The sequence below is a fragment of the Talpa occidentalis genome, unplaced genomic scaffold (assembly GCF_014898055.3).
Source record: "Talpa occidentalis isolate TD23 unplaced genomic scaffold, MPIMG_talOcc4v2.1 talOcc4.12, whole genome shotgun sequence".
Classification (NCBI taxonomy): Eukaryota; Metazoa; Chordata; class Mammalia; order Eulipotyphla; family Talpidae; genus Talpa; species Talpa occidentalis.
Window position 1 is genome coordinate 61,688,488 of NW_023601212.1, and position 16,087 is coordinate 61,704,574.

Below are 16,087 nucleotides of genomic sequence, written 5' to 3' on the forward strand. Positions count from 1 at the left end.
AGGGGAGCAGTGGACGAGTCAGAAGAGGTCTGCTGTGCCATGTGGGTCACCTCCCTGGTCAGGGATTGAACTTGTGCTATAGTGGCTGCGGATAGCTTCATAGTGCTGCGAATTAACCCTTGCACCATCAGAGAGGCCTGCCATAGGTTATGTGGATTTATTCAACAGATTTCATAAAAGATTGCTAGTTCATTTGGTTTTAGCTAACCTATGAGGAAATTCAAGTAAGAGGCTGTAAATGAGGAAGAAGTTGAAAAATTGCAATATATAATATACAGACAAAATTCAAATGCTGAAATACCTTGTAAAGCAAAAACAGTGAAGCTAATAATATTGCTAAGAAGACTGGATAATTTTCTATCTCAAAATTTTTAAATATTTACAAAAAAGACAATGACTAGCATTTTTGTCTTGTCACATTGCTGGCATAGTATCTGGCATTTAACTATTTTGTACTGAAACAAAGTCACATGTTGTGATTCAAAATCTATGATCCCAGTTAACTTCTTACTAGATTGTAATACTCTTGAAGGAATGAAGACCAAAAATGTTGGAAAATGGAAAATTTCAATCTTGCATAATAGCAAGGACAAAAGACAATGACATTTCAACTTACCAGGATGAATGGGAGGAATATCCATAGCTGGTCTCCCTGACATCATTCGAGGATCCATGTATGACTGCATCATCAGCCACCTTGGATCAAAACCCATAGAAGCCAAATGCTGAGGATGCGGCTGCATGGGCTGGTAAAGAGGTCTGTGTGGTGGAGGAGGCACAGCACCACTAGATGGTTGTGAAGGAACAGTTTGAGGAAGTACACCTTGCTGTTGCTGCTGCTGCCACTGCTGCTGTTTCATCTGTTCCTGAAAAAGCAGAATCATCTTGAGATTTTTTGCTTTATCTGCTATATCCATACAATCAATCAAAATAGATAATGGGCTTTCCATGAAATCTTTTTTTTTTAAAGATTTATTTATTTATGCAAGCACTGGGTACAGCCAGAAGCACAGGAGAGTGAGAGAATTCACCAGAGCCAGAACGGGGAACAGAACAGGCAGACCGATGAAATACTGATGAGGGGAGCAGCCGGTGCGGCAGGAGAGGTCTGCACGCCATGTGGGACCCTCACCGTTGCCTGTGGCCGGGGATCAAACTGGCGCTGCAAAGGCTGCGCTCAACCACTGCGCCACGGGGGCGGCGGGGGGGGGGGGAGGGGCCTCTCCTTGAAATCTTAAAATCAGAAAGACATTTCTTCAAAGAATATATACAAATGGCCACAGGCACATGAAAAAATTTTCAACGTTTATTTTAAGGAAAATGCCAATCAAAACCACAATAGGGTATAACCTCACACATGTGAGAATGGCCTCTGTCAAAAAAAACAAGTTTTGGCTAACGTGTTGAGAAAAAGTAACTCTATTCACTGTTGGTGAGACTATAAATTGGTGCAGCCTCAATAGAAAAACCAATGGTGATTTTTTTATGAGGAAAAACAAAAACAAAACTAAAAGTGGTAATGATAAATGATCCAGCACTACTACTGCTAGGTATTTATCTGAAGAACATGAAAACAGTAACTCAAAAAAGATAACTGCACCCCTATGTTCACAGCAATGCTATTTATAATAACCAAGACATGGAATCATCTTAAATGTCCATTAGTGGATGACTAGATACAGAAACTGTGGTATATTCACTCAATGGAATGCTACTTAGCTATTAAGTAGATGAAAACTTGAGGTGATTATGCTAAGTGAAGTCAGTCAGAAAGAGAAACACAACTATCAATGATTTCACTCATGTGGAATATTCACAACCAAAGCAAACAAACTGGCAAAACACCACAAAGAGTGTGTGGACTGTATGAAAAATGTGGTGGTGGGAGCGGCGAGTGAGGTGGGAACAATGGCTTTAGAGGAGTTCAACCTTACAGTGCGATGGTACTATATATCTTCAGTTGTGAGGTGAAGCATAGCCACATACCAAGGTGTGTAGCTATACTTCCCAAATTGTACTGTTTTGGAAACAAATGGCAAATCAATCAATGATTAAAAAGTCAAGACATTTAACGGTAAGAGGCAAGACAAAGGAACAATGGATAAATTAGGGGCCTCCCTGGTGGCCCAAGGGGTTAAGATACAACCTATGAAGCTAACTGCAGCCACTGCAGCATGAACAAGTTAGATCCCCGGACAGAGAGCAACCCACATGGTGCAGCAGACCTCTCCCGACTCACCCGCTCCTCCCCTTGGCAGTGTATTTCAGTCAATCTGTTATAGGACAGGGAGAGGGTCAGCCCAAACCCTGCAAACCTGCCTATTCTACATGGGTTCTGCCATCCGCCGCATCAACACAAAACATAGGAGACTTTAATGGGAAGGAACTTCAATTAAACTAGGAAACAATACAGGTAAGGCAAAGAGTCTAGTTTCTAAATGAAGCACCCAAAGTTACCCATCCCCTCGTGGGTAAAAGTCCATCCATATGGGATTGGCCCAGAACAAGGCCCCAAAGTCTACCACAAGTCTAAAACATCTTCCAGTGGGGACCCACAGAAAAGGGTCACAAACAACTGGACAAGCCCGGAAGGAAAAGAGCAAAATCAACATCAAGATAAAAGCTGTCATTGTCACCTCCCCACAGGTCTCACCCACATCTGTGTCACCCAGTCCACGACCAAAAGACAAGCGCAGTTTCTTTACGTGTTTCTAGGCTCCATGCGTCTCCTCCAGGTCTCCTGGCTCCATCCTGCTTTCTTTTTCAGTCTCTTCTGCAGCTTCTCCTCTTCCTGCTCAGCTCCACCCTTCCTTGGGTGGGGCAGGGAACCTGGAACCTCCCCCTTTCCTGGGGACCACCCTGTTACAAATCTGCCTGTTCTGTCCCCCACTCTGTCTCTGGTGAATCCTCTCCCACCCCCCACCTCTAGCCTGTAACCCCATTCTTGTATGCATAAATAAATCTTTAAAAAAAAAGGATAAATTATGACATTTTAGTACGTGACTTAAGCAACTAATCCACCTATTAAACTTAGAGGACCATTTCCTAAAAAGGAAGAAGGTACCCATAGATGAGGTATAGGAAAAATAGAAAAACACAAAGGTGTTCATGATAAAGCCCATTAAAATGAGCTAATTAAAAAGGGAAAGAAATTCAGGGAAAATTTGTGTGTTCTGTAGAGTTTACATCAAATTATTTCTCAGATTACTGAACAATAAACCTTTCAATCACATGTACATGACAAAATATTTTTGCTATTACCTGTTGCCGCTGGAATCTTGGTGGTAAAGACTTCTGAAACTGTTTAAAATAGCCAGATAATACAGCAGGCCGGGGCTGAGAGCCTGACTCTGGTTCTGCTTCATGGGTCACTTGCGTCGTCTCTTTTTCACTGCGATTACTGTCTTGTCTAGTGAAAACTGGGTCATCTTCTGCCCAAAGAGAAGGTGAAAGATAATGACATTCATCTTTAACACTTATTAAAAGATGACTTGATGATTTCTGTACTGGAGTGAAGGTATTTTAAAAGTCAGTGAGGAAGAGTAACATTCAAGTTTTGTGTTCTAATATAAAGTAGTCATGAGTGAGGTAATAACAGGTTAACAAATAGTGTTCTATTTTCTCAAAGATAAAGTCCTAAGAGATCACAGGACCAAATGCTTCAACCATATATAAAAAAAAAAAAAATCTACATTCACTATTTGGTGACAATAAAACATTTAAAACACTACCCACTTTCCATTTGTTTCAATAAATAATGCTGCTGTCAATATTCACTCCTTGTGACTTATGTGAAAACACAAAAGGCCTACAACACTTATAACATAACGACTTACTTTTCTTTTTTCTTTTTCTTTTTTAAGATTTATTTATTTATACAAGAACTGGGGTACAGGCCAGGGGTGTGGGAGGGTGAGAGAATTCACCAGAGACAGAGAAGGGAGCAGAACAGGCAGATGGACTGAAGACACTGCTAGGAGAGCAGCCATTTGGGTATCTCCCTGGCTGGCCAGGAACTGAATCCGTGCTGCAGAGGCTGCAGACAGGTTCACAGCACTGTGTTTAACCTGCTGTGCCGCTGGGGAGGCCCCTTTTTGAATTTTAAAAGGGCAGGGTTTAGTAGAAAGAAAAAAAAAAAAAAAAAAGAAAGGAAATAACAGGCAGCTATAGACACAGGTGGGCAGAGAGCTGCTGTTGCTGCTGCTTTTGAAAGGGAAAGGTATGTTAACAAAGACACCTGTATAGACAATGGTGGACAGCCTTAGAACAACAACTGCCCACATTGGTTTAATTTTATGTTGATCAAGGATTATCCATAAAGAAAACAAATGAATCTGACAAGAGAGTGACCGTCACCAATGTAGTCTTCTCAAGTGCACATGGGACATTTTCCAGGATAGGCCATACTTAAGGCCACAAAATTAGCCTCAAAAAATTTAAGTAGCTATATAGCACATAAAGTAGCTATATAGCACAGAAAGCAATCACAGAAGTAAAACCAGAAAATTAAAAAATCTGTGCAAATCCAACAGTCTTAAACATCAATGAATCAAAAAATAAATTGCGGGACCTCCCTGATGGTTCAGGGGTTAGGCTCAGCGCTATCACCACTACGGCCTGAGTTTGATCCCCGACCAGGGAGCTGACTCACATGGTGCAGCAGACCTCCCCTGCAGTGTATTTCAGTAGATCTGCCTGTTCTGCTCCCTACTCTGCCTCTGGTGAATTCTCTCAACCCCCCGCACCTTTGGCCTACATCCCAGTTCTTATAGGCATAAATAAATCTTAAAAAAAAAAAAAAAAAAAAAAAAAAGAGACAAATATTGGTGAAGACCTGAAGAAATTGGAAATTTGTACAGTGTTGGTGGTAATGTAAAATGGTATAGGTTACTATGGAAATCAGTAAGGTGATTCTTTAAAAAGTTAAAAGTGGAATTATATGATCCAGAAAGCCAACTTCAGAGTATCTAAAGAACTGAAAGCATGGTCTCAAAAAGATATCTTTATATACATGGTCACAGCAGCATTATTCAAAATACCTAAAATATAGAATCAAACCACTTGTCCATTGATACATGAGGGGATAAGAAAAATATTGTACAATGTGACACCCATAAAATGTAAGAAAACTCTGTAATATACTACAGAGTGATTACCTTGTGGATACCAAGTGAAATAAGTCAGTCACAAGACAAATATTGTATGATTCCACTTATATGAAACATAAAGTCTCTGATACTCCCCCCAGGGGCCAGGGAGAAGGAAGAACAGGGAGTTACTGTTTAACGGGAATAGAGTTTCAGGTTTACAAAATGAAGAGTTTCGGACATGGAGAGTGGTGATGGTCGCACAGTATTACGAGCATTCTGAACTGTACACTACAAAATGGTTGAGGTGCTAAATTTCCCTTTACATATATATCACCATAATGCAAAAACAGGGTATGTGTCCAATAAAATTCAACTTCATTCCAAAAGACCTGTAACGACTTTTACTTAGTGCATGTATATTATCAAAAAATATACGCACATCCATATATAACTAACATGAAGTCCTTTGTAAAGCTTATGTAAGAACAAACAAGACCATCATACCTTTATTATAGTTGTTTTCACTTTCTGGCTTTTCTACCACAGGCTCTAAAGCAGGTTCTTTGTGTTCTGTTTTTTCCTCCACTTTTTCCCTTTCCTTCTCTGACTCACATTCCTTTTCCTGTTCTTTCACCTTTTGTAGTTCTTTTTCCTGCTGTCGTTCAAGTTCTTTTTCTTTTTCTTGCTTTCTTTCCTTCTCCATTTCTCGTTGCTTTTCTTGTTCCCTCTCCAGTTCTTTCTCCTTTTCCTGTTGTCTCTCCCTTTCCTTTTCCCGCTCCTTCTCTCGTTCCCGTTCCTGCTCTTTTTCAAGTTCTTTCTCACGTTCTCGTTCTTTTTCTCGCTCCCTTTCTCTAATTTCCTCTAGAGATGGTTGTTTGTCCACAATGCCAAGTTTTTCATCCAACTTTTTCAGCTTCTCTGCACATGCTGCCTTCCTTTGTTCTTCCATCCTCCGTTCTTCTTCTTCACGGCGTTTACGAGCACGTTCCACTGCTGCAGAAAGTTCTGACTGTTGTCGTCTTCTTTGCTTCCATATTTCATCATCATCAGGAACTGGCTGCTTGGGGGGGAAAGGGCCTGGTCTTCCAGATCCTGCCTGCCGGTCTGGAGGAGGATGCTGAAACATTAAGAAATATTAGATAAGACTGGAAAATCTGCTGATCAACTCTGCCTAACACAGGCATAGAAGGAAAATGTTTTAAAGTATCAGACATTTTTATGATCAAACATACACATTAAAATGCAAACAAGTAACAACATGAGAGAATATTTAGTCTAGATAATTCCCCACTTTAAGACCAGAATTAATCCAACCCCCTAATTTTACTTAACATGTGCCTTATTTATTTTTAGACTTTTTAAAACTACTTTTAACATTCATTGTTGTTCATTGAGTATTTGTTGAATAAAATTAGAATATGAATTTCAAAATCCATATGGAGAGAAAAAAAGATACTTAGGGTATGAGTACTTTAACAACATCTTCCAGAGAAAACAAGTACATAAAAATCCAACTGAGGTAGAGTTATAGGGGAAAAGCAAAGAGCTAAGAAATTAAGCGAAGCAAATGGAGACACTACTGCTGCCAACACTCCGAAGTAGAAATTCTGAGAAATTAGCGTGGTTGGACAGATCTATTTTCACTCTTAAAGTTCCAGAAAGGCATATCTAAAATCCACAGTGAAGTGGGAGAGGGAGGATCACCTGAGAGAGAGATTCAGTGATTTAATTTTCAATTAATTTGCTCTAAAAAAAATTACTACAAAGTGTAAATTCACAGCCAGCCACTATGAAAAGACAGTAAGAATGAAAAAGCCCATGAAGGGTTGAAACATAGAACTAAAAAAGATGTGTTTTGAAAATAATGATTTTAAAAGCAATTAGGGTGAATACATCCTAGAAGTCAGGTCATATAGCCAGCAAGAATCCTTACAAGAGAAAACAATGGTACAATGAAAACACTGGTTTGAATATTAACCCATGAATCCAGACTATTTACAAGCACGGGTGCCTTAGGCAAACCAATTAATCTCTGGAGTGCTTAGTTCTTTAATCATAGTTCAAAGACAAGCTGCAAAAGCAAAACCATGTAAAAGTTCCTAATTTACAAAGCAAAATCACAGAAAAGACGTCTTTAAAAGAAACAAGTTTGGGCCTCCCTGGTGGTGCAGGGGTTAAAGCCTCAGCACTATCAAACTATAGCCAACCACTGTGGCATGAGTTCAATCCCCAGCCAGGGATCTAACCCACATGGTAGAGCAGGCCCTCTCCTGTCTTGCCCACTGTTCCCCTCAGCAGTGTTTTTCAGTACATCTGTCTGTTCTGCTCCCCACTCTGTCTCTGGTGAATCCTCTAAACCCCTGCACCTCTGGGCTACACCCCAGTTTTTAGATGCATAAATAAAAAGAAATCCTTAAAAAAAAAAGTTAACATAAGGCTAATACATAAAAAATGTAATGCACATATTATAACTATAAAGTTTGATGAGCTTGGACAAGCTCATTGGACTGTGCCAATCAAGATAAAGAGTATTTTCATCATTCTTCCGCTGTTGCCCATAACCCCAAACAAAACCATTTATTAATCTACTGGTCATTCTGCCTGTCCTAGAGTTTCATAATAATGGATACATAAAGCCACATTCTCTTTTGTTTCTGGTTAATACTCTGTGTAAAAGTTTGGAGGTTATTATGTATATCAGTATTTCTGCTCCATTCCCTTGCTGGGTAGTAGTATATCATAGGCATACTATTTCACCTCTGGATGGACATGTAGAATCTTAGTTTTCTAAAAGTGTGACTAAAATAGCTGTGGGCATTCATACCTTAGTCTTCGTGAAAATGTGTGTTTTCATTCCTCCACCAATTTATGAGGGTGCCAGCCACTCTACATTCTTGCCAATATTTCGTGTCAACACCAAATTTGGCTAACAAATCTCACTGTGATTTTGATTTACATTTCCCTGATGATTAAAGATATTAACATTTTTTGACATGGACTGTATATTATTTCACGTGCCATTTGTAAGGTCTATTCTGTAAAGTGAATGTTCAAATTATTTTGTTGGACTGTTGTTTGTCTCAATGCACTGTATGGGTTTAAAAAAAAAAAAAAAAAAGAGTTCTTTATATTAATAGTATTTTTCCAGAAACATCTTTCATTGCCTTAGAGATGTTTTACAAAGTCCAACTGATTAATTAAAAATTTTTTTTTATTTATGCATACAAGAACTGGGGTGTAGGCCAGAGGTACAGGGAGTGAAAAAAATTCAGAGACAGAGTGGGGAACAGAACAGGCAGGCAGACTGAAATACACTGCTAAAGTGAGCAGTGGGCGAGACGGGGGAGGTCTGCTGAGTCATGTGGGTTAGCTCCCTGGTCAGGGACTGAACTCATGCTGCAGTCACATGATAGTGCTGGGACTTAACCCTTGCGCCACCAGGGAAGCCCCCAACTGATTAATTTTTAAAAACAATTTATGCCTTTTATGACATCTTTGGTTTTTCAAGTTCATGAAGACTTTTTGTTTTACTTTTAGCTTGTATGTACACAGATACAATTGTATGTATGCATGTACGTGTATATATGTATTTGCATCTATATACACACATACATTTAATTATGTAGTAATTAAAACAAAAGTAACTGGTGAGATGAGGATGACTGTGGTATGTGCAGCTATCAGAGTAAGGTGATAGGGAAGACTTCTGAACAAATAACTTTATTATAAGATGTCGAAAAGAATCTTTTAGCTAGAAGAAACAGCAAATGAAACACAAAATAGTAGTAATAAATTTGTAAAGCAAGAACACAGAGAGAAAAGTAGATGAAATCACAAGAGCAGACAGGGACTTAAAGACCAATGGAGAGACCCGAACAAGGAATGACTAATTCAGTGAGCATTTTTTTAGAAGATTTTATTTTTTTATTTTTGTGTAGAAGTACTGGGGTATAGGCCAGAGGTGCAGGGGGGTGAGAGGATTCACCAGAGACAGAGAGAGGAACAGAACAGGTGATTTACTGAAATACAGTGCTAAGGAGAGTAGCAGGTGAGACAGGAGAGAGGTCTGCTGTGCCATATGTGGGTTAGCTCCCTGGCCAGGGATCAAACACAGGTCAGTGGTGACAGCGCTGAGAATTAACCCCTAGGCCACTAGGGAGGCCTCCTAAATGTGCACAGTTTTAAGAGATTATATCTACTCTAAGAGAATTTGGGATGGAGCAATTGGGTGCATAGGCAGCATGAAAGGAAAGGAAGACTTGTGAAGAACCTACTGTGATAGCTCAAATGAAATATAGCAGCACATACATATACATTGTTGGAATATATTCTGAATATAGAGGTGATATTATTTGCTGAAGGATTAGGACCAGGCTGGATGTGAAGACATAAAAGAAGTAAGAGCTAAGAGTAACTTTCCAGGTTTTAACCTGAGCAAATGGGTGTATGATAATGTCATTACCTAAAATGGGGAAGACAGGGTAAGTAGAACTATTTATGTATGGGAGGAGGAGATGCTTTCTCCAATGGTTTGGATATTATTAAAGTATAGAATACTTTAGATATAAAAATGCTAAATACATTACTTTTGAAATCAGGGGAGAGATTTAAGGACTGAGATAAACATTTGCATGACCATGAATGCAGATGAGATCCCTTAAAAATATATGCTAAGGGCCTCCCCGGTGGCGCAGCGGTTGAGCGCTGGGTTGCGAAGCTGCCCGCAGCCTCTGCAGCGCCAGTTCGATCCCCGGCTGCTCCCCGGACACCAGAAGAGGGTCCCACATGGCGCGCAGACCTCTCCTGCCGCCCGCTGCTCCCCTCAGCAGTGCACTTTGGTCCTTCCGCCTGCTCTGCTCCCCGCTCTGACTCTGGTGAATTCTCTCACCCTCCCATTCTTCTGACTGTACCCAGTGCTTGTATAAATAAATAAATCTTTAAAAATAAAAATAAAAAAAAAATATATGCTAAAAATATGAAAATGAAGGCAGGAATGAGAACACAGTCCTGAGCCCTCCAATACCAAAAGGTTAGTACAGGAGGTCCAGAAGGAACACAAATTAAAAAACAAAATAATGTGATGTCTCTAACAAGTGTCTTCAAAAGAATGGTGAGGAGGGCCTCCCTGGTGGTGTAGGGGTTAAGTCTCAGTGCTAGTTATCACCTCTACAGCTCTGAGCTCAATGTCCCAGTCAGGGAGCTAACTCACATATGGTGCAACAGACCCCTCCCGTCTCACCTGCTGCTCCCCTTAGCAGTGCATTACAGTAAATGTGCTTGTTCTGTTCCCCACTGTTTTTGGGGAACTCTCTCATGCCCCACACCTGTGTCCTATACCCCAGTTCTACTAAATAAATAAAATAAATCCTAAGGAAAAAAATGATGAGATACTACATCAGCTGCTCCTAAGATTAAATAAAATAAAGGCAAGAGAACTGGACTTGGCAAGATGGAAGTCATTATTAATCTTAATAGTTTCATAGGTATAGTTGGAGATGACAGCGTAACTGGAGAAGTTTAATGAGAGTGAAAGTTAAAACAGTAAGTGTAAATAGTTTATTAAAACAATGTCACCATAAAGGAGAACAGAGCAAACAGGGTGAAAATTGTAAGGGGGTGGAGGGTAGTAGTATTTAAGGAAAGGCTTGTTTAAAATAATATTTTTCATGATAGGATATATTATTATTGGTGAATGACAGAAGATGGGATCCAGGGAAGTTGAAAGATTGTCCTTAGCAGGGTCAAGAAGGAAGTCAAAACAAGTACTGTGAAATGGGCAAAATAGGTACTTCTTATTTTCTTAGTGAAATTAGGAGCATGTTTATTAGCTGAGAGTAAAAGGACGCAGAGGAAAGGGTGTAGGAGCTATAAGGTGAATTCTGTAAGTGCTTCATCAAGTTATAAAAAAAAAAAAACATTCTCAGAGCCTTTCCATTAAAACAAGTTAAAAACAGAGACCACAATACACCAGCATTTAGTTAAGATTTACCTGCTGTGCAAGCAACTTTGGAGGTGGTGGCAGGTGTGAAGATGGTCCACGCTCCTGTTATAAAGGAAAGTTTTGTTATTTTAAAAAATCAGATAAAAGATATCCACTGGAAATATTTCTGAACTGATTTTTTTTCCTCAGTTAGACTACAACATTGTAAAAAGTTTATCATCTTTATCCTTTTCTCTTTTTTAGTAAAAAGCACATCACTCACTACAAATTATCTTTACATTCCATAGAAACACCATTTTAGTAAGGTTAAAGTGCCAAAGAGCTTGGCAAAAAGAATTTTAGTGCATAAATTTTGGAATCCTGGCCCATATAATTCAACGGTGGAGAGATATATTTCTATTTTCAAAATCTTGTTTATATAAACCCAATTATTTTTCTACATCTAATGGCAAACTAAAAATGACATCTATCTAAAGAAAAATCTAACATGACACACATAATACAAAGAATATCTGCTTGCTAAAATATACATCAGTTTAACAAAAAAAAAACCCAAATTAGTAAAAAAGTACCATTTCATAAAAGTATTATTTGAAAAATGCTTTGTTCTCCAGTTGCTAAGCCAGTGCTGTAAAAATAAAACTTGAACTCCTTTGTGTAAGCATATAAGGCTTAACAACTGGTTCTTTGATAGGTTTCTTACTACTTTTGTATACGAACTATTTGATGTTTCTTGAAAGTGTCATACTTCCTTATACTTTTGTACTCTGAAGATGTTCCTACTACTTGGAACTACATGAAATCACTCTGTTCCCAATGTTTACTATTTTCTGCTTCAAGTACTAAGTTCTCTGCAAAACCTTTCCCAAAGAATTCTCTAAGATCTCACTGTGCGCAATCTATTTCAGTACTTTTCACACTCTATTGTAATTGGTACTCACTGGCATTTTCATTTCTTTCCTTTCTGGGCTGTTAGCTACTTCCTTCATCTCCCTGAAAGGACTGGTTTCTTCGTCTATTTTGCATGGATTCAACAAGTACATGCCATGTATACTGAGAGCTAAGTTGAACTCTCTTGAAAACAGTTTTTTTCAATCCCAATTTTCAGTGCAGCCTTCTGCATCTTAGGAGTAGGCTCATGTCTATCTTCCCCACATATTTCCCTCTGTTACTGTTCTTCAATATGGCTCAAACTTCTTCTATTTCCTTACTCCCTCTGTTTTTTTTTACACAGCATGAATTTTCTCACACATGCATGCTAAGATTTATAAAATAACCAGTAAATCATAAAGCAACTCATCCACTTTGATATGAATCAGTTGCTATAATAAAAAAAGGAAAATTTTAGTGTCTACTTGATGTTAGCTATGGTATTGATCATTTTTGTTAATGTGCAACAGAAGTATAGTTTAGAGTTGGAGCTACTCAAGAAGAAAGTTTCCATTTTTAAGTCTTTTTCCACCTCTGTGGTAAGATTAATTCATCCATGTAACTGCAAAGACAAGGATTCTCTGTAAGTTCAACAAACCTGATTAAACGGAGGTCCTTTCCCATAGGGACCTTTTGCCACTGAAGGCTGGGAAGGAATCTGAGGAGATGATTTAGTGTTGCAACCGTCATCTGCTTCTTTTCTGTTTTCAGTGTTTTCGGAGGCTTTTGAAACTTGATCCTCACTGAAGAATCAAAATCCAGGGGAAATAAAAAAAGCAAAGTGGATGGACTATATGGTAAGTAATGGCATTTTCTCTATGTAAAAAAGACATTATTTCCATGTGGTTTTAGGGAGGAAAAAAATATATCAAGGAATAAGATGGTTTTGTAATCTAGTGCGCTAATTCATTCACTCAAGCAAACACATACTATATCTAGAATGTGTTGGGGTTTGGCAATGTTAAGATTAACACATGGTACAAAGTACAGGAATATAGTTATTGTCAAATAAGAACATGCATGCTTGAAAAACAACTTGGCAAAAGAATACATTTCATTTTCTCTAGCCCCTTGCCAAAAACTCTCAGCTGAATGCAAATGAGTAATCTCAGAAATATCAGTTAACTGTATTCTATTTTATGCTGATTTAATGAAAAAGATAAAATTTGGCTCATTTAACACCCTCCCTCTCCATAAAACTCAGCAATAGAATGTAGAAATTTTATAAATAAGGAATTAATAGCCAGTAAATCATATAGTACATTATACATTAGCACATATAGTACATCATACATTACTGCCTATTAATGAAATCTCTTCATAAATGGTTAATGGGGCCTCCCTGGTGGTGCAGGGGTTTGAGTCTCAGTGCTATCAAGCTATCTATTGCCAGCCACTAAGGCATGAGTTCGATCCTGGACAGGGAGCTGACCCACATAGCTCAGCAGACCTCTCCCATCTCGCCTGCTGTTCCCTTTAGCAGTGTATTTCAGTAGATCTGCCTGTTCTGCTCTCCACTATCTCTGGTGAATCCTCTCACTCCCATACCTCTGGCCTAAACCCAACTTCTTGTATGCATAAATAAAAATAAATCTTTGAATGGCTAATGTACTTTAAATAATGTACCTTAACTAAATAGACACTACTGTTCATGAAAGATATCACAACTTACCTGCTATTTTCTTTAGGACTACTACTTCCTTGCTCATCATCATCACTGAAATTCAACTGTTCTGTATAATCTACTTCCATCTGTGCACCTATTAAAATAAGGAAAACTCAGATGGACTGTTTAAAAGCAACTAAAAACTGAGATTGCTTTATCTTTGTCTCTTACCTGCCCAGCCTTCATCAGCTTCAGCATCTAGGTTATCAAATTTATCAAGCTCCTTTAGTTCTGACGCACTAAGAATAGAGGGGCGTTCAGGCTCAGCAGCCCACGAAGGAGGTGGGCCTCTTCCACGAACACCTCTAATGAAGGGAAAGGATACAAAGTTTCAATACTAAATTAGGAAAATATTACAAAACTGGAATTTAGTTCATTCAATTCAACGCTTTCTTTATCAAGATACATAAAATATTTTGCACCTGACACAAGCACGAATAAATAATATTAACCCATAAATGCAGGACAATCCATGTTATAATTATTATACATGTATTTAATAGCGGATAAGGAGCTTTGTTAACTCTCAAGGATTTAAAATAACACAAATGTATGTTGAAGGTAATATAGCTAACACTAATCTCAAAACAATTAACTTTAAGAAAAGACATACAGGAGGAAGCTCATGTATTATGTTAACCAAGAAATTATGAAAGGAAGCAGGGGTAAACAAGTGTTACCAACTTTCAGGACTGTGATTTTCAGTTTTCAGAATTTTATGTCAAAATTTTAGAAAAATGAAATACTTTGTTTGTCTTTTGGAAGTCTGCCAATTACTTGTTAGTGGCAATTGTAAGTTGAGGACAGAATAATGACTCAGTCACTAAAATATGCTGAACTTCTGGAAAACCTTAACAAGCATATATACACCTTATAGACTTTAATCATTTAATAGTCTTACTTGTTTGTTTCAGATAAAGAAGGTGGGAACCTCATGGGACCATGTAGTGGAGGATACGCCATCCTTGGATATTGTTGAAACATCTGAACAAAGGAAACAAAAACTGATAAAAAATTCAATGTAAATAAGGAATAACTAAGGCACCTCATATGAAGACCTTCTGTTATCCCATTAATAAAACATAAAGATGATTTGTGTAGTGACATGAAAAGCTAAAAATAACATACATGTACCTAGAAACTGCAAAACCTTAGCCATGAGCAAATACCTGACAGAATATGAGACTTCATCTTAAGGGAGGAATATAAAATTATTAAAGGCAGATTTGACAGAGGATCTCAGATATAAGTATAGTCCATACACAAAGGAGAGGAAAAGAAGGTGGACAGGGAGCTACTTGGATATTCTATGAACAGGGCCTAGGTGATTTCTGAGCTAAGTCACTTATTATATACAAACAGCAATTATAAACTGAGGTGTAAAGATGATGTTCCTCTATGGGACCTTGACTTTGAAAAGCTGAGAATTTATAAGATAGATTATGTAGACAAATAATATATGATTTGGAAGGGAAAAATGTCAAAGAATGGTTATTTACTGTTAGCTTATATCCTGAGCAAATTATGTGTGTTACATATAAAAAAACAAAATTATCATATTACCTTTATTAAATACACAATTTATATTCTGAAATTAGTTTTTCTAAAAAATAACTGTTAAATGAGGACACTGACTTGAAATGGGATACATTTATATGGTCACGCTATTGAAAGAAGAAATTTCTAGGAAGGGCTGGAACAAAGCTTATAAAGATATTGCAGCAACTGAAACTCAACTGTGGAGCTTTTTGTTTGGGGGAATACTCTGGAGAATTTTCATACATCACATCTTCCAAACTGAAGTTAGCAAATAAACTACTGGAGGCAAATGTTCATAGTGAAAATTGTGTTAGATACTTCTTCAGCTAGTTATTCAAGCATCAAGATTAATTTTATGTGGTATTAAATTATTTCAAATTTAGGATTTCCCCTCAAGATTAACTGCAGAGACACTCTAAAAATTTTCGACATACAGTTTAAAAACTTCCATGTTTATGTTAATTAGTGGAATGCTTTATTCAAATGAAATCATTAGTAAAACTGGGAACAAAGTCTATTTGATGTCCCTTGTTCTGTTCGTCCCATCCCACACCTGGAATGGGACTTTGAAGGCACTATCTGAAAATTATTAGGAGACCAGTAGTTAGGTATAAGTCACTTCTCAAGGCCAGAATGGCATATAAGACTGACTTCTATCGTACTCCCCAGTTTCTTTTTCAGAAAATATTTAACAAGAAGTTACATTTAATCATTAATTTTCCTCCTCTGCCTTAGAATAGTCAACTGAAAATACAAAAAAAGAATAGGAAATATGGCTATTTAGAGCTCGAATACATGAATTAAGTCATAGACACGACATATGAACTTAAGAACTGTCTGCTTCTTTCAGACAGCAATGGTCTCCCCGAAAGATGCAAATAAATTTACTGGGACACATTTAACTAGCAATATATATCATTT

At 37.9% G+C, this 16,087-nt stretch overlaps 1 protein-coding gene across 12 annotated transcripts in view; it reads right to left on the reverse strand.

The window, feature by feature from the left end:
- The window catches only part of PRRC2C (proline rich coiled-coil 2C), an 87,288-nt gene that overhangs the window by 40,937 nt on the left and 30,264 nt on the right, over positions 1-16,087 (reverse strand). For all 12 annotated transcript variants that reach the window (XM_037506491.2, XM_037506494.2, XM_037506492.2 and 9 more), the window contains exons 7-14: positions 14,529-14,611; positions 13,799-13,932; positions 13,634-13,721; positions 12,560-12,704; positions 11,080-11,133; positions 5,595-6,207; positions 3,262-3,431; positions 617-866 (exon numbers count right to left, since the gene is read on the reverse strand). In XM_037506491.2, the coding sequence (XP_037362388.1) occupies positions 617-866; positions 3,262-3,431; positions 5,595-6,207; positions 11,080-11,133; positions 12,560-12,704; positions 13,634-13,721; positions 13,799-13,932; positions 14,529-14,611 (1,537 nt within the window). The remainder of the gene's footprint in view (positions 1-616; positions 867-3,261; positions 3,432-5,594; positions 6,208-11,079; positions 11,134-12,559; positions 12,705-13,633; positions 13,722-13,798; positions 13,933-14,528; positions 14,612-16,087) is intronic.